Below are 22,524 nucleotides of genomic sequence, written 5' to 3'. Positions count from 1 at the left end.
TGACACATGTTAACTCTAATAATATTCTAATTTTAAAACCTTTAACTCAAGATTTTTATGGTGGTTCAAAAGGCTTTACTTTAAAGTATCAAAATGAATTCAAAATTAATGTTGATATGGATTTTGATTATAAATAAAAAAACAAAACACGACAGTTGGAACGCATCGAACATGCGAGCGCCGTTGCCAAAGCCAATACAAATTCAAAAGCAAATACAAAACTATGCTAGTGCTATAGGTACGCGACTAGTCCCACTCAACACGACGTATAGAGTGGTTCGTAATTTTTAGTTGATATCATGAATCACTTCAAAAATTCTTTCCAAAAACAAATAAAAAGAATATGCAGTATCTTTTCCGAGGTAAATAAATTGTTTGGCGTATTTTTAATACACATATGGCTATGAACACAAAACTTCGACAGTCATTCGCTTGGGTTGCCAGTATTTATTAAATATGCCTTTATTCTCTTGATAAAACTAGAGTAAAAAGGGCGAGTGGTCGGAATCTGGGTTCTTTTCAGTCATGGTTATCTCGATTCTCGCTTGCTAAGTTCAAAACCAATATTATCAAGAGTATAGTACTCCAGTAATTATTTATGTTACAAAAGAATGTAAACAATATTATACAGGCTGTCCCAAATAGTATCGATATACTGAAGCTGGGAGGTAGAGGACTAGAGGGCTATCCGAATCACCCCCATGCATGTTATGCAATTTTTCGTATTACCTATACTTTTTTGGACATCCTGTATACTAATATACAGGTATATTAGTTGTATCCATACTTTTTGGGACACCCTGTATACTTTTTTTTTCAAAACAATTAGATAATTATTCCATATCTGTATAAGTGAATTGTAATTCTTTGAAATAAATGTCTCTAAACCTATAACTGGTAACATAATACGCACACAAATGCACGTGTACGCAGTGTCACATACAAAACTAGAGGTAGCAATGCACTCTATATATGACATTTATTTTATAATATGTGCTTTAAACAATATGATACAATTATTTGTTATTATAACAACTGTCACTATTTTATTAAAATTATAATTAATTAAACTAATTGTTATATAATATTACCATTGACCACTCAAAACTACATCTACAAGCAGTATTGTCCTAATTAGTAAATATTTTTTATACAAAGCAGTTATAAACAATATTGATTAATAAAATTCCAGAAAATAGCATACATTGCTATGCGTTGGCATCCCCTAAAATCAAACGCACCCAAATTTAAACAAAATCAGTCATTCCATATTCAAAAACATATCAAACTAAAAACAAAAAAAAAGCATTCCCTATTTAAAAAAAAAACATTATTTAAAAAATAGTTATTCCATATTTAAAAACATATTAAATCAGAAACGAAATAAGTCATACCAAACTAAAAAATTAAAATGAAAATCAGTCATACCATACTCAAAAACCGCGCTAAATTAGGCCAACTAAAGTCCGGTCGCGGAGCAGGAAGAATTTCGTACATTAACCTGTTATTACCTGTCACTGTCACTCCCTTGTAAAAATAATGTGTCTTGCTCGCACAGGTGCAATGACCGCCGTCCTTAGGGATTCTAAACCTTTAACCTGAGAGTAAGGTTTGTGTTTGCTTGATTGGTGTCAGGTGTTCAATTATGATTTTGTGAATTCAAAATTTATAAGAATAAACCTCAAACTCTTTATGTCCAATCAAAATCCGCCTAAGTCGAAATCGCGTGTTAGACTAACGTATTTCTGTAATATTGTAAGGACATAGTAAATTATTTTTTGAAAAATAAGGTCATAAAGAAGTTTCACTTCTAATGTGTGTACACGCACACTTTTTTTTATATAATATATCGTTGTTATTGAAAAAGTTAAAATGTAACTAACTAATAAGTATTGTAAATGAATAAAGGACTGTATTTATTTAATAAATTAGTAAAAAACATTTTCTCCTCCAAATATTTCATGTAAACTGCACTTCATTCAAAAATGTTTGTGACCACTGTCAGTAGGTAAAGAGGTCATTGTACGAAATTCTTTCTGCTCCGCGACCGGACTTTATAGTAGAGCCATTTTAATAGGCAACATTTGACAGTTCAACAAAATTCAACAACGTAACCTAGTAACGACAACATGATATTTCTTTCTGTTAGATCTGCACATTTGCTTAACTTTTTTCAATAACGATTACATATTTATAATAATAATGACCGATACAAGTAATTTTAAGATTTCATTTTACTGATGAACCATTCTAAACATAATAAACAATTTCTGAATTGAAGAACTGACGTCGCTACAATTTTGTGTCAATAAACCTTTTTTCTTTTTAATTACCAGAGATGTTACTCTAAAAATCGAGATCTGACATCTAGAATCGAATGCATTGATTACTTGTGAACAAAAATCATCATAAATTAATAAATTCGATTTACAAATGTTTCAAATCTGTATCGATTAATTCACTTTAATCGATGTTTTTAAGCAGGTTACCTCTCTTGGAAGATAAAATTGATAGACGTCAAATGTTGCCTATTAAATTGGCTCGACTATAGTAACATTACCTTTCCAAGCCATGCAAACAACATTCGTCCTTATTACCTTGGGCGTAGAGCTCTTTTTCTCTTTCTTCACTTCGGGTGTCGGTTCCTCCACTGGAGGTTCGTCTGTACTCTCTTTGCGAATGTTGTCCTTTAGTTTGTCGAACTCTTCTTCAGGGTTGCGAGCGTGCTCGTCGATGTCACCGAATTTCTAAGGAGAAAATGTTTGAGAAAAAATATTCGTATGTTACTTACTAATTGTTTACATACTATTTCTGGTGTTCCAAGGTTCTAGTAGGTCTGTCTATAAGTAGGTACTGTTCTCTTAAATAAATAAATGACAGGCAACATATAACTTTTTTTATTGTTTCGAATAGAATAAATTAGGTGTTGTTTTAACCCACAAAATAACAATATTTTACGTTACATGGAAGCTCAGCAAAAACTGACCAAATTATTCCTGGAAATCCGACTGAAATATTCTTTGATATCTGATTGAAATATTCTCGGAAATCTGACTGAAATATTCCCGTAGATCGTCGTTATTATCTACTGAAGCACAGACTGAAGCCATTTTATTCCCTGCCACGTTGAAACTGCCATACTAAAATTCCACTACGTTTGTTGCCCTAAATGCGCTTATACATTTTTACAATCTATACATTTTTCTGGTTACACTGAGAAACGGCACTAAAGTTACGAGCATTGATATAGCATTTTTAATTATCAATTTGTAATAAATTATCCATAGTAAAAATACTATTTTATTCACATAAAAAAAAAGTTTGGCAATTTAGGTAGAAAACTTCGCGAACCCTCCTAAAGCACCCCTTTTTGCTGGTGCACCGCTTTTTATTATAAAGCTGACATGAGATTGTTTGAACGAGTTAATCTCAGGAACTACCGGTTAGAATGAATTGTACTCATGCGTGTTGATTTTTGGTATTGAAAATTCCATGTATTTAGAAGGGCTGACATCACGCTACGAATAATTGCAAATTAATGAAAAACGTTGGAAATATGGGCAAATATTAATTTTCAAGGCATACAAAATTAATATTAGCTAGTGGTATTATGAATCCATAAAATAACCCGCGTCTGAAAACTTTCCATGTTAATCGAGATCGAAATATCCTCGCAGCTCTCGTTAGGAGAAAAAGTTAATTCTCTGAAACGAGATATTACGCTGTAGTATTTCCAACTACATATATTGGATCCAGACTATAAGCTTGAGTATAAACGTGAGTCGGTCTTTATAAAATGAAAATATATATAACATAAAAATAGATATAACAGGTAATACAACATCTGGTAAGAAACTAAATACGGAAAAGTAAACAGAACTGATGTTAAATCCATTTGTTTCCTATCAATATGATATTACAAGTAAAAGGGTATAGACTGTAGATAGGTTGCTTACAAACATTCGATCTTCAAAAACGGCACAGGCACTACAATTAGATGTCGAAGTGAGATGGCATGATTTAACTATACTGAGATGATTTAAAAAAGCAACTATGGAGTTTCTTGTTGGTTCTTCTCCATAGATACTGCTTTCCGAATCGATGGTAAATGTAAAAAATATGTAAGGACGATTCAAAAGTGCTTCTAGAAGAAATCTAATTAAATAAATAAATGTTTGAGTTTGAGTGAGCGAAAAAGAGACAGCTGAAGTAAAATGTGGCTAATTTTGACGTGCCTCTGGAGCGCTAATAACCTATATTCACATTTTTACTTATTATTTTATAATTGCACTCTAAGACTTAAATTCATATTCTCCAGTTTATATTGTTTATAGTGCTATTATAAGATATAAATTAAATTATATAACACAGAAATTAAGTCCTAAATCGCTGAAGATTCATAATTTGCTCATGGTGAATAAAAAAATTTAAGTTATCATTTAATACAAGTGCCAGAGTATTCTATAAGTATAAATTTCAACCCCGTTATACTTTAGTGCTCTAAAGAAATGAACATTTAAAATGCATATAAAGTAGCAGCAGCAACTTAAATAGAGCTTTACTATATACCAACTAATATTAACATATTTATGCTACCTGAAAACATCGAAATTCCTTTTGAAACCATACTTTTAAAAATGACATCCAAAAATATATCTATTACATATATTAAACATGGGTTACAATTGTCTTAGAGCAGTATTTATTACAGATTGGAAATGAGTCTTGAGAAAATTAAGAGAGAGAGATATTATGTTACCTAGCACCATCTCTTTCCCACACCATAATTAATACTGCTTTCTGACATCATGGTAACAGGTACAGAGAACAATCTTACCTCAGGATTAACAATGTACTCCTCAATTTGAGCAATGGCTTCTTTAAAAGCGGTCGTCTTGCATGACTTCACTAGTTGCTCTTTATGTTCCTGGTAGGGCTTGATGTTATGCTCCTCAATCCAGGCACTACACAATAAATTAGTATTAATTTACCAGTGTGTCATTTTTAGTAATTGAATGTTCTTTTAATAAGTATTATTAATAGGTAACTTTATTATAAATAATTTATATTTGGTAAATAAAAAGGGGGTCTAACTAATCTTCCCTTAATAATAATTATTGGGAAGTGTCTAGATCATAATCCTTATATTTAGCAAATAAAATTATCCTGTACGTAGGTATGTGTAGTCATTTGTTTTGCATAAGTATACAAATTAACACTAAACTCTGAAGTTAATTTATTAAAAGAAAAATTAATTAAATCATACTGAAGACACATGCTGCATCTTCATAATTAAAAAATATACTTAATTATAACTGGAACCTATATCAGAACTCAATATACATTAAATACATGTTCTTATTTGAATATAATATATTTAAGATATTAACTAATTTTTATAATAACATATCTTTGTATGCATGGAATTAACTTGAAGGAAATATGACGAGGCTTGCAGTTAGGACAATTGCAAATGCATATAACTATGGGCCACATATTGATTCACTGCTGTAATATATTTTGGGTTACATTTCAATATGCGCCCCTGGCTTTGAGTTCCCTAATAAAATACATCTTTATAAATAATACTTCTACATAAATCTATTAAAATAAAGTTACAATTTATGAAATAGTGTCTCTTTTATTTAAACAGGAACAAATTTTTTCTGTTTATAAAAATATACTAGAATTTTTAAAAAGATATTCTTTTTGGTTGCATGAGAATAAAAGAAAACGCTTTATGCTGTTTACTTCTTAAATTTATCTATTAACAGTTGTTTGATGATTAAATTTTAATTCAAATTTAATTGAATGGGAATTTTTCTATAAACAATCAGTCAATTCTTCGATATTTATATTATTTAAAACGATATAAAAATCTAGGATTAGGCTCATCAAATCTGGGTCTTGATGATGATGTAATATAAAGTGCAATCATTAAATACTTATAAAATTACAAATATTAAAAGCGGACTTACTAATTGTTTGTCCCAAAGAAATAAATACATTGTACATTCATTGCCTTCTTCGGAGGCTTCAGTTCTGGGGTTGGTATGGCTACCTGAAAAATCATCAAACAATCATATTATAAAACTTTCTCTTGTCTCAACTCTTCTTATGGGTTTTTGTTTTGATATAAACAAAAAATTTAAAGTAATGTTAATGTACATAAATATTTTCCTATACACTTGACTGAACTTTTGAACGTTTACAATGAAAGCGTTTAGTTTAATTTTGGTGTCTTCTCGCCAGTGACCGTAATAGCGTCAGCTTTTGTACACAAAAAATTCCCGCTCATTAAAAACATGTTGATTACATCGAAATTTTCAACAAACAAATTTGGTACGGTTGTTTCTTGACATCAGTAAATGGTTTCAAATTTATTTAAACTTTATTTAGAAAGAGAATAACTTTAAAATAGCGTAACAAGCAGACTCACCCGGCCGGGCCAAGGGCTGAAACCCTTCATTTTAGCCCTGGAACAAAAAATTAAAAGAGTTACACATTGAACACGTGCTAATGTATATATTTACAATATTTTTTTAAAGTTTTAACTACATACCAAACTAAATCACCAAGTTTATACGCGTCAGACATTGTATACGTCCACTTCTTTCCACTTTCCTCGACGAACTAATTCAATGACTACAACAAATTATAGAGTCGTGTAACTTTTCCGCGTCTTATTTTTGTCTATGGTTAAATATATCCACAGAAAATAAACCGGTAACATTTTGTTTATTTCAGATAATCAATCAAATCAAATGTTTTCATTGTGTTTTAACGTGATTTTAACACTGTTTTAATAATTTTGTAGTTATTTATTTACAGCCGCGATTTTAAAAATGTGTTTTGATTGAAAAACAACATTTTCAACATATTTTACATCCTGCATACGAATTTCTTTACAAATTTACTATAGTATTTCAATTTGAGTAATTTCAATAGAGTCACCTATGTATTTTGCACTATATTTTTTTATAAACTTTAATTTAAATCTCAATTAAGTTATCATTTCATCAGAAAAATTACAAAAAAATCTTTATATATTTAGGATGTGGTTAAGATATGAAATATACGATTTCAAATATATCTAATAAAGGGAGATAATGGAGATTAAGATGGAATGTTTGTGAAATACTTCCTATTATTAGCATTACCCGTGAGTACCATTAAAGAAAATCGTAAATTAAATGTAAGAGTGCAGCTCTATATGTCAAGAAAAAGTTGCTGTCAATGTCACAATTTCCGACATGTTTTCGTCCTCAGCGCCAAAAGATATTTTTAAATAAAGTTTTTAAATAACATGTCTAAAAGATTTTTTCCTCAACAATATGGAGAGAGAAAAAAAGCGAAATTAGATGTAACCGTCTCTGATCACAACTTTCCACTGAGTCAAAATGTTAGTTCCAATAAAGGTAATTTTACAAAATCTTTTAAACTTTGCGGAACAAATTCGCCCTTATTGATGGTAAATTTCTAAAGTATTTACTAATATTTCAGGTAACAATCAAGCTGATAATTGGGGTGACGATAATGATGACGAGATTCTGCTTTTGGCGAGTCAAGCGTGCGAGGAAGCGTACAACGAACAAAATATTACCTCGTTGGCCGATTACAGTTTTTGTATGAAGCCGGCAGTAACAAGTACACAATACGATGCAGTTCCAAGTACTTCTAAAGCACCATTTGCGTTTAAAATACCAACTTCAAGTCCCTTGAGTACTATTTCAACTAAGTTAAAGGATAAATGTGAAAGAATATCATCACCACTCCCCGGAATATCATCTAAAGTGAATAAAGAGCATATGAATTTAAGTGATGATTTCATTGTCAATGATAAGATATTTAAGGGACAAGATTCGGACCAATTTTATAAACAGCTGCTTCAATTGCAAGAGGAAAATACTAAACTGAAATCAGAGAATGGAAAACTTCTAGAAAAATGTGTTACAAAAGAAGGTAAGGATGTTTTATTAATTAAAAAGAGTTATTTAATTATATGATTGCATATAATAAGTATTTCTTTAAAAAAAATATTTTTCGATTTCAAGGGGAAGCAACAATACTTAGAACACAACTAAAAACTTGCCAAATGGCTGTGGACAATGCTAGGATGGAAAAAGTAAAAATACAAGAAAAAGCTAAAATGGAGTGGATGGAAAAGATTGGAGTGGCAAACAATCAAATACATGATTTAAAGAATCAGTTAGATTTTAAGGTAATTTATTGTTATATTCAATTATGATAATTAAAAGTCTTATTATGTACATAGTGCTAAAAACTATTGATGCCTATTAAATGGGAACAAATTATGAATTCAAGGATATTATGTATAAAGTTGTTTATATTATAGTAGGTACTATTGACTAGAAATTATTTTTATATTGGTGATGCCAATGCTTTACTAGAAATTATTTTTTATATTGTCAATGCACTGATATTTTTCATGTTATAATCTTAATTTTAAAACATTCAAAGTTCAAACTTTGTGCAAGTACCTAACTATATGAATATTTTTTTTCAGAACTTAGAAATTATAAGTATAAAAGAGAAATGCAAGATGCTGGAATCATCTAAAATCAAACTCACTCAAGTAACTGTTGGAGCAAATGACATCTCAGCTAGGTAAGTTGCCAATGTTTTAATTGCATTATTGCAAAATACTAACAAAAATTATTTAAATACATATTTTGTTGGAAAAGAGGAGAGATTATTGAAGTGAAACTTTTTTAAGCGTGTTGAGAGTAACATTCGAAGGTCGCATCATGGCACAACCGTAAGGTGACGATTTTGGTATCTTTGAATCTTGCCAAAGAGTTTCACTTGTGACACGTTTGCACTCACGCATTATTTTAATAAAAATTATTTATTTATTCTTTAAAAAAAAATTATTCTTTTTTAGTCATAAGCAGAACAGTTACATGGAAAGAGATAACAATATGACTCAAGCAAGACGAGTGAAGACTGCAACAAATAGTGTACAAACTGACAACCAATCACATATTCTGAAATTAAACACAATAATGAGGACAGGTAAATAAAAGATATTTTAATGGATTTAACAGCAATTTATTGTGGAACAAATAAACTGCAAACATGTTTTTGAAGATTGAATGAAGGGAAATGCATTCAAAATCTCTTAAAAGTATGAAATAATAAACATCTTTTAAAATTATTTCAATTTCTAAGTTAAAACAAAATAAACTATGGGCCGATTTTTCAATGCTTGGATAAAACTTATCCGTCCATTAAAGTATTACACAATAATATTAAAATGTCACGTAAACTGTCAAATACGGGCAATTAGAATACGTTTTTAAAATGGTAGTTTTATACATTATTCGATGAATAAGTTTTATCCAAGCATTGAAAAATCGGCCCTAAGAGTAAAAATTACTTACCAAAGAATGGCTATTTCTCATGGTAATTAATATTCTGATTCAGATTTTTACTCAACCTCTAACATGAATATTGTGTCACCATTTGAATCATATAATAATCAAGTTGAACATACTATTTACAAATACAAAAATTTTAATTTATTTCAGAGCCATCTACCCTCAAGAAACTTCTACCGCTCATAATAGAAACGCACCCAGACCAACCTTCCATACTAGAATACAACGAGAAACTAAAGAAATCGGACACTACTGTGAATAAATGTCGTGTTTTTAACACTTTTTACCGACTACCCTCAACGCCCAGTGTGGGTAGACGGAGAAATAAAATTAGTATAGCAAGTGTGTACGAAGATTTGACGTGTATTGCTGCGGGAGAGAGGAACAAGGATAGATATATTAATGTGAGTAATTTTTATTTGTATACTAGCTTTCCACCCGCGGCTTTTCCCGCGTTTTCAAAGAAAACCCGCATAGTTCCCGTTCCCGTGAGATTTCCGGGATAAAACCTATCCTATGTGTTATTCTGATGTATAAGCTATATTGTGGTAAAGTTTCATTCAAATCCATTCAGTAATTTTTACGTGAAAGAGTAACAAACATCCATACATCCATACTTACAAACTTTCGCCTTTATAATAGTTGTAAGATTAATAACAACAACTTTTGTGTCTTCACGTGGATTTGACAATGAAGGTTTCACTAGTGCTAAGTGGCCAGCAAATGTTAGATTATTTTTATAAAAATTATTAAAGAACATTTATTTATAGAGGTTTAATAATTACTTCTCTGTCTGAGGGAAATGGTATTTTTATGAGAAAAAAATACTTGCACCCAAAAAGGTTTTCGATTTGGAGGCGCCGGGTATCGATCCCGGTACCTCTCGCATGCTAAGCGAGCGCTCTACCATCTGAGCTACGCCCCCGTTGGGAGTTATGTTGAATTTAATTATACTATTCATTATTTTTACGTAATACCGTCAATTGCAAGGACAATAAAGTGAAAGGTATGATTGTGTTTGTAGGCATAAAGAAATTTGTAAGTCAATTACCAATTTTTTTAAACGAAATTCATATCGTAGTTATCCAATAGATAATTAACTATAAGTAAAATTTTATACTTAGGGCTGATTTTTCAATGCTCGGTTAAAACTTATCCGTCCAATAAAGTATTACACGATAATATTAAAATGTCACGTAAACTGTCAAATACGGACATTTAGAGTACGTTTTTAAAATGGTAGTTTTATACATTTTTCGACGTATAAGTTTTATCCAAGGATTGAAAAATCAGCCCTTAATAATATTGGCTGAGGAGTTTTTATTTGTTTGTTTGATGCGCTAAACTCAACAGAAACAGGTCTGATTTGAAAAAATCTTTCAGTATTAGATCGCCATTTATAAGGGAATGCTAGATAACATTACGCTAAGACTCGTAGGCACAGGTACATGATAAAAATGTGATATTAAGTTTTGAAACAATATTAACAATTATATTCTCTAAATAAGGAGTAATGTGACTTCCATATATTATATATTCTGTATATAACTTTAAAATGAATTTGGAGAAGGGTCATAAAGCATTCTTTAAAGAACTTGGGGTAGTATCTTCTGTTTTCTCTTATCTATACATGTCTATACTAATATTATAAAGCTGAAGAGTTTGTTTGTTTGAATGTGCTAATCTCACGAACGACTGGTCCGATTTTAAATATTCTTTCGGTGTTAGATAGCCCATTCATCGGGGAAGGCTATAGGCTATACCAAAATCATCACGCCAAGGCCAACAGGAGCTTAGCCACGCGGGTGAAACCGCGGAGCGCGGCGCAGCTAGTAAATAATAATAATCAGCAAAGCAGCAAGTTGTCACACACTTGTACAGCAAATAAAATCTTAAGGGATGATCTAGTACATTGTTGTTACTTATGAAATATTTTTTTTGGTTAGTTTTTTCCATTTTTATTTTTTAATTGAATAAAAAATATTGAGATAAAAAAATTTGGAGGCGCCGGGTATCGATCCCGGTACCTCTCGCATGCTAAGCGAGCGCTCTACCATCTGAGCTACGCCCCCCGTTGTTCAATTGTTCGAATTTATGAATAGCTTTTAATATTTTTACGTAATACCGTCAAATGCAAGGACAGTAAAACTTGTTCAGTATGGTACAATTATTTATGTAGACCTTTCACTTGTTCGGTAAGCTTTTAAGAAGGTTTTTTTCTTTGTTATATCAATCAAAAAGCAAGTATGTACCTTATGTATTATTCTGAGCTAGGGTTGATCTGAGATAAAAATTTAAATAAAGGATCGCCTCGTAAACGTCCTAAATTACTGAACAAAGTATATTGTTTAAACATGTATTTATTGAGAAAATTATTCAGAATAATGATTGAATAACAAGTTAAGTTAGGTTATAAGTAGTTGAAAAAAGTCTAATATAAACTCATGAAATTGTTCTATTGTGACCATTCTTTGATAAGTTTACAATGTTTGAATTAAGTCAGCCCGTTAAAACTGGGTCACAATCAAGTCTAAAGCACTCAGTTACATACAAACATACAGTTTAAGCTAATACATGCGGGTTATAAACCTTATTTGCTACATTTACGTTAGTTTAAAAAATTAAACTGCTATTACTTCCTAACATATCGTTATCTATCTTTTGGTGAAAATCTAATGAAAATCCGTTCAGCAGTTTATAAAAAAAATCCATGATTTGTAACAAACAATCAGATGTAGCAAGTAACATGCGGTATTTAATGTAGTGATTACTGATTAAATTATGTGAGAGTGAAAGTGACTTCTGTGCTCTAGTTATATATTATGTCCTTGCCTTAGGCATTTCGACGGTATAAAAAATTAAACTGAACCGTTATTTTAACAATGTTAACAACTGGGGGCGTAGCTCAGATGGTAGAGCGCTCGCTTAGCATGCGAGAGGTACCGGGATCGATACCCGGCGCCTCCAAACCTTTATTTTTTATACAAAATATGAAAAACGCACTAAAAATAAAGTAAAGTTGAAAAAAGGGCCATGAATTCTTAATTAAACAGAAGATTCATTTATTTTTCATGTGCACAGGTTATTTCAAAATATATTAGGGTTCTTAACATAACAGAACAACAACACGTTTCTTCACATAATGAAAATCTAAGATAAGACATGTTTGTAGGTACAGGCGAAGTAAAATGAAACATATTTATGAATGAAACAACTAATTAAAATGATGGTCACTTTAATTTTGTTTATAATTTATTAAATTTTTAAATTTAATTAAACTTAAAAATCTTTCACTACTAAAATATCACAAAGCACGTTTTCGCAAGTTATACCCTTATTTACACATAGAAAGCCAAAGTTACATTTTCTCTTACAATTATTTATTTGTGAATGAAATAAACAAATATTGCTTGCAGTATCAGATATAAAATAATTACAAGACTTGTTTTTAAGGCCTGGGATATATATACTTTCACTAAATTGTCCTTGTTTGACGGTAGATATTATGTTAGAAATACAATTGTATGATAAATTCGAGCGTCTACTCAACGGGGGCGTAGCTCAGATGGTAGAGCGCTCGCTTAGCATGCGAGAGGTACCGGGATCGATACCCGGCGCCTCCAATTCTATTTTTTTTAATAAGTCTATCCAGTCATATAGTTAAGAAAAAATCGAATTTCCTAGAAAGTTTCGAATTTTCGTTTTTCCACCTCTTGTCTTTTCCGCTCACGTCATCATATTGGAAATATGGTGACGCCAAGCAGTTTTTTAAATGATTTATAATACATCATAAATCATTTAATATTTAATTTTTTTTCATAGAATATAGTTAAAACGCGTTTTCGTGGGAACTGGGAAAGCTCTACCACACCACCTTAAGGCAGAATGAGTAATAACAAAATTACCTGATAATAATTGTAGTAATAAATCGAAAAAGAACGTAGAGTTTTTAGTGTATTGCACGCCTCATAAGCGAAGCGTTGAGGTGGGTACTACTGTCGCTTCGCGCAAAACATCTGATTTTTCAAACTTAAAATGTCTTTATGTATCATACATTGCACTTGTAAGATAATACATACACACACATATTAAGAAAAAACACTATTTTTAACGTTCATGATATTTTTGATGTCATTTTTGTTATTTAAACTAGTTAAAAAACAGTTTAAAAAAGTTCTGTCTTGGACGTCCGTGTGTCTGTATGTGCGGATCCTTTTTCTTGTTAACACGATAGCGACCGAAATACTTTACTAATCGAGTCTTTTTTTTTCTCTTACGCTTGAGTATGCTCAGGAATAGAACCCTTTCATTTTTCAGGGTCTGATTCGATGTGGTTTAATTGTTATTAAATAAACAAAAATAATAATTAATAAATATTTATTAAAAAAAAAATATGAGGCGTGCACTTTTGGATTTTCCAAATTATTTCATTTTTGTTGCCGCTTAATGTGTCAACGAAGGTACTATTGACCATAGTTTATGCCATTACATACAATTTGGAAGACCGATTCTCACCTATATTTTTTTTTAAATGTACCTGTGATGTGGTCTATGTATAATGGCTGGCGTCCACTAGGCGGATCGGGCCGGGCCGCATCGCAACGCAAAAATACGCCGGCCTATGTTTTGTATGAAACATCGTCCATTAGCGACGGATCGGGCCGGGGCGGGCCGCAACGCATTGGCGGATATCGCTTCGCAGGCGGATTTCTGCCGGCGGTGCGCTGCGGCCCGGCCCGCCCCGACCCGTCTAGTGGACGCAGGCAGGCGGATGTAAGCGGCGAGCGTCTGTTAGATAAAATCCGCCTAGGCGATCCGCCGCGCCCCGTACAGGTGGACGCAGGAGCAAACAGCGCGTCCATTAGAGACGGCCCGTTGCGATGCGGCCCGGCCCGATCCGCCTGTAATGGACGCCTAGCATTATAAAATAGGCCAGGAAATCGCTGGAGAATAATATGTATTTAAGAAATAAAATAAAAGAAAATCCTGGAGGCGCCGGGTATCGATCCCGGTACCTCTCGCATGCTAAGCGAGCGCTCTACCATCTGAGCTACGCCCCCGGTTGGGAGTCATGTTGAATTTAACCATTGGTTTCATTATTTTTACGCAATACCGTCAATTGCAAGGACAATGAAATGAAAGGAGAATGATCGGGCAGCATGTATATAATAATGCCGGCATTTATCTCATTCAGAACATGTTCTTAAAACTAGGAAATCGCCCCGTCTTTTCGTGTAACTTATGACGAAGTTTCACTTCTGTGTTCATCGATTATAGTTATAAAATGTATCTAATTTATTATGTATTAAATTTCCGCCGCTGAATAAAGAAAAACCCGCATAGTTCCCGTTCCTGTGGGATTTCCGAGATATTAATTAGCCTATATCTTATTCTAGGTCTTCTGTTACCAAATTTCATTGTTTTTTTCTGACTTCCGATTCTTTGATTTCAAAAAAATATTGGAAGGAAATAAACTAGTGAATAATTTTCCTTTCATTTTTTTTATCTGCCTCATATAATGAACAAATATAGCACATAATAAAAGTCCAAAAAGTCTGGAGGCGCCGGGTATCGATCCCGGTACCTCTCGCATGCTAAGCGAGCGCTCTACCATCTGAGCTACGCCCCCGGTTGGTAGCTTAACTAAATTTAACAACAGTTCATATAAAAACAAGGGCATTTGGTCAGCACTGGTGGCCTTTCACTTAACGAAACAAGTACAAAGTATAACATACACTTACATAGCACATATACTATGTATAAGTATATAGAAATGTAAATTTAGCTCAACTATGTTCCGTGGCTTCGCTCGAGTGGTTAAAAGAAAATATTATAGGAATAATATGTTTTACAATGGTAAAAAGTAACATAGATTACTCCTCTAGCCTCCTGTAACCTAACATAAAAATCATACCATAAAATCGCTTCGTTGCGACGTGAAAGAAAGACAAATAAATAAACACATTTTTGCAATTATTATATCTATTAGTAAAAGTACAGTGAGTTGTACCTTCTAAGAAAGCGCGAGCCATCATAATTCTTAGGCCACATCTTAACAAAATTAAAGTAGCTAATTAAAAGAAGTTTTGGCCAAACGATTTACAATTACAAAAAAAAAAAACATTGATGGTGACTACGACATGACGATTATTGTAATTATTAATTACGATTAATTACTGCGGTTCGCGGTTTCACCCGCGTAGCTCCGCTCCTGTTGATCTTAGCGTAATGATATAAAGCCTTCCTCGATAAATGGGCTATCTAACACCGAAATAATTTTTCAAATCGGACTAGTAGTTAATGAGATTAGCGCGTTCAAACAAACAAACTCTTCAGCTTTATAATATTATAGTAATAGATTTTAGATTACATTTTCTTTCAGATCTTCAAACAACTCAAAGAGATATTACAAGAAGTGCATACAGAATTATGTCTAATAGCTCAGCGCGTAACGACGGCATTTCAACGGGAAATGGACGAAAGGTACATAGATTCGACTGCCAGCCTGAACATGTTTGGAATACGAGATTTGATTAGTGGCAAGTGAGTATAAATTCAATATATTTTTAGTACATTATAGGAGGATATTTAGAATATTGGATTTGTAACTACGTAGGTACATTGTTATGGCTTGGAAAGTTTTTTTTATAGATAAGCGTAAGTCAGACTTTCATGGAAATTCAATTGAGTAAAAGAAGTTGCGAATAGCATTTGAATGTTTCTCTTTACATTTAAGATCAACAACAAACAACAAATATCATTAAAGCTGTTCATTATTATTCCTCAGTGCAAAAATTTACCAAAATTATTCTTCTAACCAAGCCAAAAACATTAAATTATTCATTTAGTACAACTAAAAAAACAAGTCTGGAATAGCAGTGTTTTAAAATTTCTTGGTATTTATTTTATTATTAAATTGATATTATTCTCTAAAAAACTTTATAATTCATATTTAAAAACATTAAAATGAATTATTTTCAGGCCACTATACAAAGAGGAGCAAGCCATACAAGCCCGTCGTTTTACAGCCGTGTCGTATATTCTACTGCGAGACAGCGCTGATATCAGCATACTGAAAGACAGTGTGATACAAGATATACTGAATGTAGTTTGTAAAATATGCAGTATGTTGGATACTGCGGTAAGTTTTTATTTGTAATTTTTGCGGGTAGTTCTAAAAATGCGGATTTTTTTTTTATAAATGTATAGATTTTTTAAGAAAGTTAAATAATAACTGTTTACGGTTATTAATCAGAATATACTTCTTAAGTTCATCAAAAAATATTTCCCAAAAAACATGGTACTGTGTTACCTTTTTAATTTTTATAACATACCTACATTTTTCTTAGAAATTTTCAATAGTATAATACAATACTATTGAAAATTTCTAAGAAAAATGTAGGTATGTTATAACAACTATGATTCATAAATGTTGGCTATGTTAATTAATTATGAATGTTTAATATTTATTTTTATAGAATTAGAATTCTTTATTAATTAGAATTTTATTTATTCCTTAAAAATATCGATTGTGAATATTCTAAAAACTTCCAGTGCACCGGCGTCCTCTACAGCGGCCTACTTATCTCGCTCACACAATTCCTATCACTACTAGCTCATTTCCCGGCCTCCCAACAGACAGACATACAAAAACACATGATACTCGCGCGTCCAACACCGGCCGTGTGCGTTGTGTTGGTTGTTGGTGCGTGTGTTGGTTTGTGTGTTGGTTGTGTTGGTGGCAATTTGAGAATGGATTATGATCAAGGCGTACTGTTGTATAAGAAAGGTAAGGTTTTCCAACTGAAATAAGAATAAAACAAACACTTTTTGACGTGACAACGTCTTCTACCATGTTAAATAACTAATTCAAACACCATGTTATAACTTCACTTAGCTTTATTAGAGAAAAAAACAGTTTATACTTTTACATAATTAACATTGCTAACCGGCATCTGCCTACTCGACAATACAGTGTTGCCAATATAAATGTACACATATTCCAACACGCATAATTCGATAGAGCCGGCTGCACGCACGAAAAAACATGACTCATGCGGCGTTACCTCGCTCTGAGGCGTTCCATGTAAGGCTTGAAGTGCGAGCGAGAGCGCGGAACGAGCGACAAAGAAGCACAATCGGACGTTGTCACGTTCAACTATCGCCAGTAAACCGACTTTACAGACAACCAATTTTTAACATAGAGATAAAACATACACACACACACGCACACAAAGAAAATGACGTAATATTAAAAAATTGGGCTAGTGTGCTATTTATTTTAATTGAAGTTTGCAAAATATAAGTAAAAATGCGACATTGAATATCAAATTAAATAAAAATAATACTTACGCTATTTTTATGTATTTTAAAAATTTATTAGTTATCTCACTAATTTTGGAATTACATAAAATATTGTCATCAGTTTTCTTGTTATTACAAACCTCCGAAATGTACGGACTGATTGTAACAGAACTTTTACTATCAGATAGCTTATAGCGTTAATCAGACCCGCGTCGTTATTTCTCAATCTATGTCTATACCTAATTTAAAACTACCTCCTTTCTTTATACATATTTTAATATTTTTCAGACTCATGTCTCCTTCAAGTCCTATTAAAGCAAATAGAGACAGCTCTTAAATGTATGGAAAATCAGAATATGCAAACGGAAGCTGTGACATTATGTATGAATTTACTTACGTTATATACTAAGTTCGATTCTAGTACAAATGAGGAAACCAGGTATGTTATTTTAAATCAATTAAAAATTAATTTAACTTCTTTTCGATACTTATATATTTAAAAATTTCGTGTACTTATATTTGTGCACGGAAAAATCTAAAAAAATATTGTTTATATGTGTATTTGTATTTTTAATAAGAATTGGTGACTTTTAATTAGAGAAATTATTATCGATTTTTAAAGGATTAATTATATAAGAAAAAACTAATCCTATTTGTCATACATGGTAGATTTAACATTATGTCAGTTTTTTATGTTAGTCTGTCTCTGTTATTAAAATGAATGGACTATTTCAGATGCGATTGCCAGCTGGTGTTGATGCAAGTTATTGTATATGCGTTGAGGATATGTGCTAATATGTTGAAACAAACAGACAATACAGGTAACACTTTATTACTTTAATTAAAAAATTGTCCAAAGCAAAACTCTGCATATCGCGTCTATAGAGGCAGAGTTTTCATAAATGTTACTTTGAATAAATGGTATTTATTTTGTAATATGGGCTTCCAATAGACTTTAAACTTTATTGCAACGGTATAAGGATTTAATTTGAGTGAGTGTTGCAATGTTATGAGGCAAAGCCTTTTGGAAATTGAATAGTGAGTCTAGTTAATGTACTATTAACTAGACTATGACGATGATAATGCCGTAATAGTGATTTTTCAGAATGTTTTGGAAGTGAAATAAACTACTTAAGGAGCGTTGAGAATAAAATTTCAAGGTCGCATCATGACAATACCCTAATGTCATGGAGTAAGGCCACGATTTCGTTATCTTTTATCTATCTTGACAAAAAAGTTTCACTTCTGACACGTGTGCTCGGCACAAACGCTCTTTTTTTATTAAAAGTTTTTTTTAACAGATTTAAAATGCGAATTATTTACATTTCGAACACTTTACAGCGAGCGTTACAATTTTTAATTTCTGAAATTGGCGTAAAATCAAACAAGGAAGGAAGGAACCTTACCGTAGTTAAAATAAAGACTTTTTTATATTTTTTTTTAATATTTTCAGCGGATATTAATTCCGACTTGCTAAGCACATGCCGCAGTGGTATACAAGTGTTATACCAGTGTATACTGAGGGACGTGGAGTTCGCTTCCCGGCTCGGGTACCACGAGGGGCATTTGGCTGAGCTGTGCGCGATGCGGTTTGGACAGGATGATGTTTATAGTGAGTATTTAAAAAAATATGACTTGTGTAAAAATAAAATTAGTACTAAATGTTATGTGAAAAAAAATGTGTTTTAGCTGCTTGTTGCAGTTCATCCGATTGTATTTGTTTTTAGTAGTTTTTTAGAATGTTACTACATTGATATTTGATATCCTACTTCGAATGAAAAGTATAACAAACCAAACCAAACCAACAAAACAACTGACCAAATCATTAATAACTGTTCAGCCGTTCTTGACGTATAAGATAGTGTAACAAACATGAGTTCTTTTCAATTAGTAAACAAGAAATTAACATTCAACAACTTGTTAGAGATTTTAAAATAAGAAAAGATGACTTTTTTCATATTATGTACTATTTGAAACAAAAGATTCAGCAAAAAATTCTTTTTATCAATATATATTAAAGTTTCAGTATTTATAATTCTTTTTCATATCACTAAATAGTAATTAATAGATAAAGTGATTCAAAAGGAAGGTTTTAGGATATAATTTATTAGGTTTTAGACAAAGCGGGCGAAGCCGCGGGCGGTAAGCTAGTTAAATAATAATTGTAATTTTTTTTTTTCAGGTACAATGCTAGCTGAAATTTCGAGTACATTCCAGTCGTCTCCAGAAGACGCGACGCCATCTTATACGAAAAAAGCGTGGATGAATAGCTTTAAAAGTTTCTCTCTTGCTGATTAATATGTTATTTTAATATTTTTATTATGTTTTTTTAATATTTAAAAGAAAAAACTCAGAAATATGGCATTAAAATTTACTCAGATTTAGTTTGTTTCTGTTATTATTTGCATGTTGGAATAAAGAGTAGTAATTAGTTTCATTTTATATATCATTTCTTAGTTTTGATACCCTTTAAAAAATAATATTTACCACGCATGTAAAGCCATACTATAAAGTTAGTAAAAATTGTTATCGTTGATTTAAACTCGCATGATCTCATCTGCTAGTTATTTAAATCCTGTGTACGAAACAAATTATTAAACTATTTTTTATTCAATTATTTTAACTTGTGTCATGTTGTTTTGTTACGATATTCCTTGAATTTAAAGTCAATTTTTTCATTAAATTTCAATGAATAAATGAATGAATAATAAGAATAATATAATTTTAAGAAACTGCGCATGTTAAATATAAGTCCGACTCGCACTTGACCGGATTTGCTTTATCGGCATTTATACAACACGAACTACTGATGTATTCATACAAATACTTTAATTATTATTTTATAATAAATATCTTATTGTAATAAAAATTGTCAGTTTTAAAACACAAACATTTAATATGGTCTGTAGATACATATTATGAAGATAAAAAGTGTACAGTACGAATATAAAAAGCCTGTTCTTAGATATGTACTTAGTTTTATTGTTGAGAATGTTAACTTTTTTTACATAATATGTAAATATGAAATATAATTTATTTTCTCATTTCATTGTTTTATTTACCGCCTTAAATTCTATGACTATAATGGAAAATATCGTTTTTTTTTCATTTGATAGTTATTTAAAGCGATGGTTTCTTCAATTTTATAAATAACTAGCTGCGCTTCGCGGTTTCACTCGCTTGGCTTCGCTCCTATTGGTCTTATCGTAATGATATATAGCCTTAATAGACTTCCTCGATAAATGGGCTATCTAACACCGAAAGAATTTTTCAAATTGGACCAGTAGTTCCTGAGATTATCGCGTTCAAACAAACAAACAAAGTCTTCCGCTTTATAATATTAGTTTAGATTTACCATTGAAACTTAAATTGTTTGCAACGTTAGCAATATTTTGCCACGATTTGCGGAATCTTATTTTCATCAGATCTGGAAAAAAAGCTCTTTTTAGGGTTCCGAACCCCAGGAGGCAAAAAAGGGAACCCTTATAGGATCACTTTGTTGTCCGTCTGTCTGTCAACACCCTTTTTCTCAGGAACGAGTGGAGGTATCGAACTAAAGTCTACTGCAGTCCCTTGATGCTATGAAAAAATAAAACTTATAGCCAATGCTGCAAAGATACAGCCGTTTATGTTGAAAATTTTAGCAAATTTCGACATTCGTAGAGAAACCAAAACCTACAGGGTATACTTTCCCATCAACACAGTCTTGAAATTTGGTACAAAGTAACGTCTCGTAACACAGATATAGGAATAATTACGTAAAACAAGAATTTTGAATTACATTATGTAAAAAAAAAATTAAGCTCACAACCCCTTTACTCATGAACGTAATATGTACTACAACAAAAACTCAGGTCTATAATATCTTTCTGCCCGGAGGACACGGCAGATCACACTCTTGCCGTGTGCCCCGCGTGGGCCGAGCCCCGTGCTCGCCTAGTCGCGATAATCGGGCCGGATCTCTCTCTACCCTCCGTTGTTCGTGCAATGGTGGATGGCGACAGATCCTGGCGTGCGGTGATCGCATTCTCGGAGAGCGTGATCTCGCAGAAAGAGGAGGCAGAGCGGGTGCGCGAGAGGGATCCTCACGCGGACCCGATCCGGCGCAGACGTCTTATTGGGCGTCGTCGCCGTGTTGCGGCCGCTTTACACGGTCGCAACGTGCCTCCTTGACGAAGGGCACCGGGCGGTGGAACGGGGAATGTAATCCATCGTCCGGCGCGGTGAGGCGACTTGAGACGTGTTCCGCTCATGCCGCCAACGGGAGGGAAGAGCAGGCACCTTTCCTGTTCTTGGCTTGCGCCTGGCCTGGAGATGGGCTGCCGCCGAGGGGGTCGCGGAAGAATTCTAACAAATACCCGCGGCCCCATCATTAAAGCGGCTCGACGGAACACAGTGGGGTTTTAGTCGGTAAGAATCCGACATAACCCACGGCTCCTTCCCCGGGGGCCGTGGGTATCTTTGGAAGATTTCCCCACTATAAAAAAAAAAAAAAAAAAAAAAAAGGTCTATAATATCTTTACCCTGTAATAAAATCAAACTTCTATAACAACGCAATCCAGAAGATAATATAGCCGTATGCTGAAAATTTTCGCAAATTTCGACATTCGCAAGGGTATCATAACTCAAAACCTACAGGCTACTTGCCGTGATCGTGAACTCAGAATCTTGAAATTTGGTAGCACAGATAGAAGACATTAAAAATTGGATATACATATATATTTTTCTTAGTGCTTAGTTCATGAATCGTATAATATTGAAATTGATTACAGCGCCATCTATTAGAAGGAGGCTGTAGTCATTGTTATTTTCGATTCTT

The 22,524-nt window shown here is 32.5% G+C and overlaps 2 protein-coding genes and 6 non-coding genes across 10 annotated transcripts in view; 3 read left to right on the top strand and 5 right to left on the bottom strand.

Annotated features, from left to right (window-relative positions):
* The window catches only part of Ndf (Nucleosome-destabilizing factor), a 58,097-nt gene extending 51,450 nt beyond the window's left edge, over window positions 1–6,647 (bottom strand). For all 3 annotated transcript variants that reach the window (XM_090116863.1, XM_090116864.1, XM_090116865.1), the window contains exons 1-5: window positions 6,563–6,647; window positions 6,440–6,476; window positions 5,979–6,061; window positions 4,838–4,964; window positions 2,598–2,747 (exon numbers count right to left, since the gene is read on the bottom strand). In XM_090116863.1, coding sequence (XP_089972989.1) covers window positions 2,598–2,747; window positions 4,838–4,964; window positions 5,979–6,061; window positions 6,440–6,476; window positions 6,563–6,597 — 432 coding nt within the window. In that variant the 5' untranslated portion in view covers window positions 6,598–6,647. The remainder of the gene's footprint in view (window positions 1–2,597; window positions 2,748–4,837; window positions 4,965–5,978; window positions 6,062–6,439; window positions 6,477–6,562) is intronic.
* Window positions 6,648–7,261: 614 nt separating this feature from the next.
* LOC149896999 (uncharacterized) lies at window positions 7,262–20,749 on the top strand. Its single transcript, XM_090116909.1, has 13 exons — window positions 7,262–7,418; window positions 7,504–7,962; window positions 8,055–8,221; window positions 8,528–8,628; window positions 8,906–9,036; window positions 9,552–9,805; window positions 15,784–15,944; window positions 16,383–16,542; window positions 16,956–17,190; window positions 17,994–18,144; window positions 18,441–18,526; window positions 19,159–19,317; window positions 19,888–20,749. The coding sequence occupies exons 1-13, from the start codon at window positions 7,307–7,309 to the stop codon at window positions 20,001–20,003; spliced, it is 2,292 nt and encodes a 763-aa protein (XP_089973035.1). The 5' UTR covers window positions 7,262–7,306; the 3' UTR covers window positions 20,004–20,749.
* TRNAA-AGC (transfer RNA alanine (anticodon AGC)) lies at window positions 10,254–10,326 on the bottom strand. The gene has a single exon. It is a non-coding gene; the product is annotated as a tRNA-Ala (tRNA).
* TRNAA-AGC (transfer RNA alanine (anticodon AGC)) lies at window positions 11,401–11,473 on the bottom strand. Its single transcript has one exon. It is a non-coding gene; the product is annotated as a tRNA-Ala (tRNA).
* On the top strand, window positions 12,296–12,368 carry TRNAA-AGC (transfer RNA alanine (anticodon AGC)). Its single transcript has one exon. It is a non-coding gene; the product is annotated as a tRNA-Ala (tRNA).
* On the top strand, window positions 12,952–13,024 carry TRNAA-AGC (transfer RNA alanine (anticodon AGC)). Its single transcript has one exon. It is a non-coding gene; the product is annotated as a tRNA-Ala (tRNA).
* Window positions 14,389–14,461, bottom strand: TRNAA-AGC (transfer RNA alanine (anticodon AGC)). Its single transcript has one exon. It is a non-coding gene; the product is annotated as a tRNA-Ala (tRNA).
* TRNAA-AGC (transfer RNA alanine (anticodon AGC)) lies at window positions 14,958–15,030 on the bottom strand. Its single transcript has one exon. It is a non-coding gene; the product is annotated as a tRNA-Ala (tRNA).
* Window positions 20,750–22,524: the final 1,775 nt, after the last annotated feature.

The sequence above is a fragment of the Colias eurytheme genome, chromosome 26 (genome assembly GCF_061535395.1).
Source record: "Colias eurytheme isolate Ceu_HAF_F1 chromosome 26, ilColEury1 Martin Lab GWU primary, whole genome shotgun sequence".
NCBI classification, from domain to species: domain Eukaryota; kingdom Metazoa; phylum Arthropoda; class Insecta; order Lepidoptera; family Pieridae; genus Colias; species Colias eurytheme.
This window is presented reverse-complemented; position numbering and strand designations above follow the sequence as displayed.

Excerpts from the sequence above, each read along its gene's own strand:
- LOC149896999 (XM_090116909.1), top strand. The coding sequence starts at position 7,307 with ATGTCTAAAAGATTTTTTCCTCAACAATATGGAGAGAGAAAAAAAGCG. Across the intron at positions 8,629-8,905 it reads GCAAATGACATCTCAGCTAG|TCATAAGCAGAACAGTTACA; the intron begins GTAAGTTGCCAA and ends ATTCTTTTTTAG. Across the intron at positions 9,037-9,551 it reads AAACACAATAATGAGGACAG|AGCCATCTACCCTCAAGAAA; the intron begins GTAAATAAAAGA and ends AATTTATTTCAG.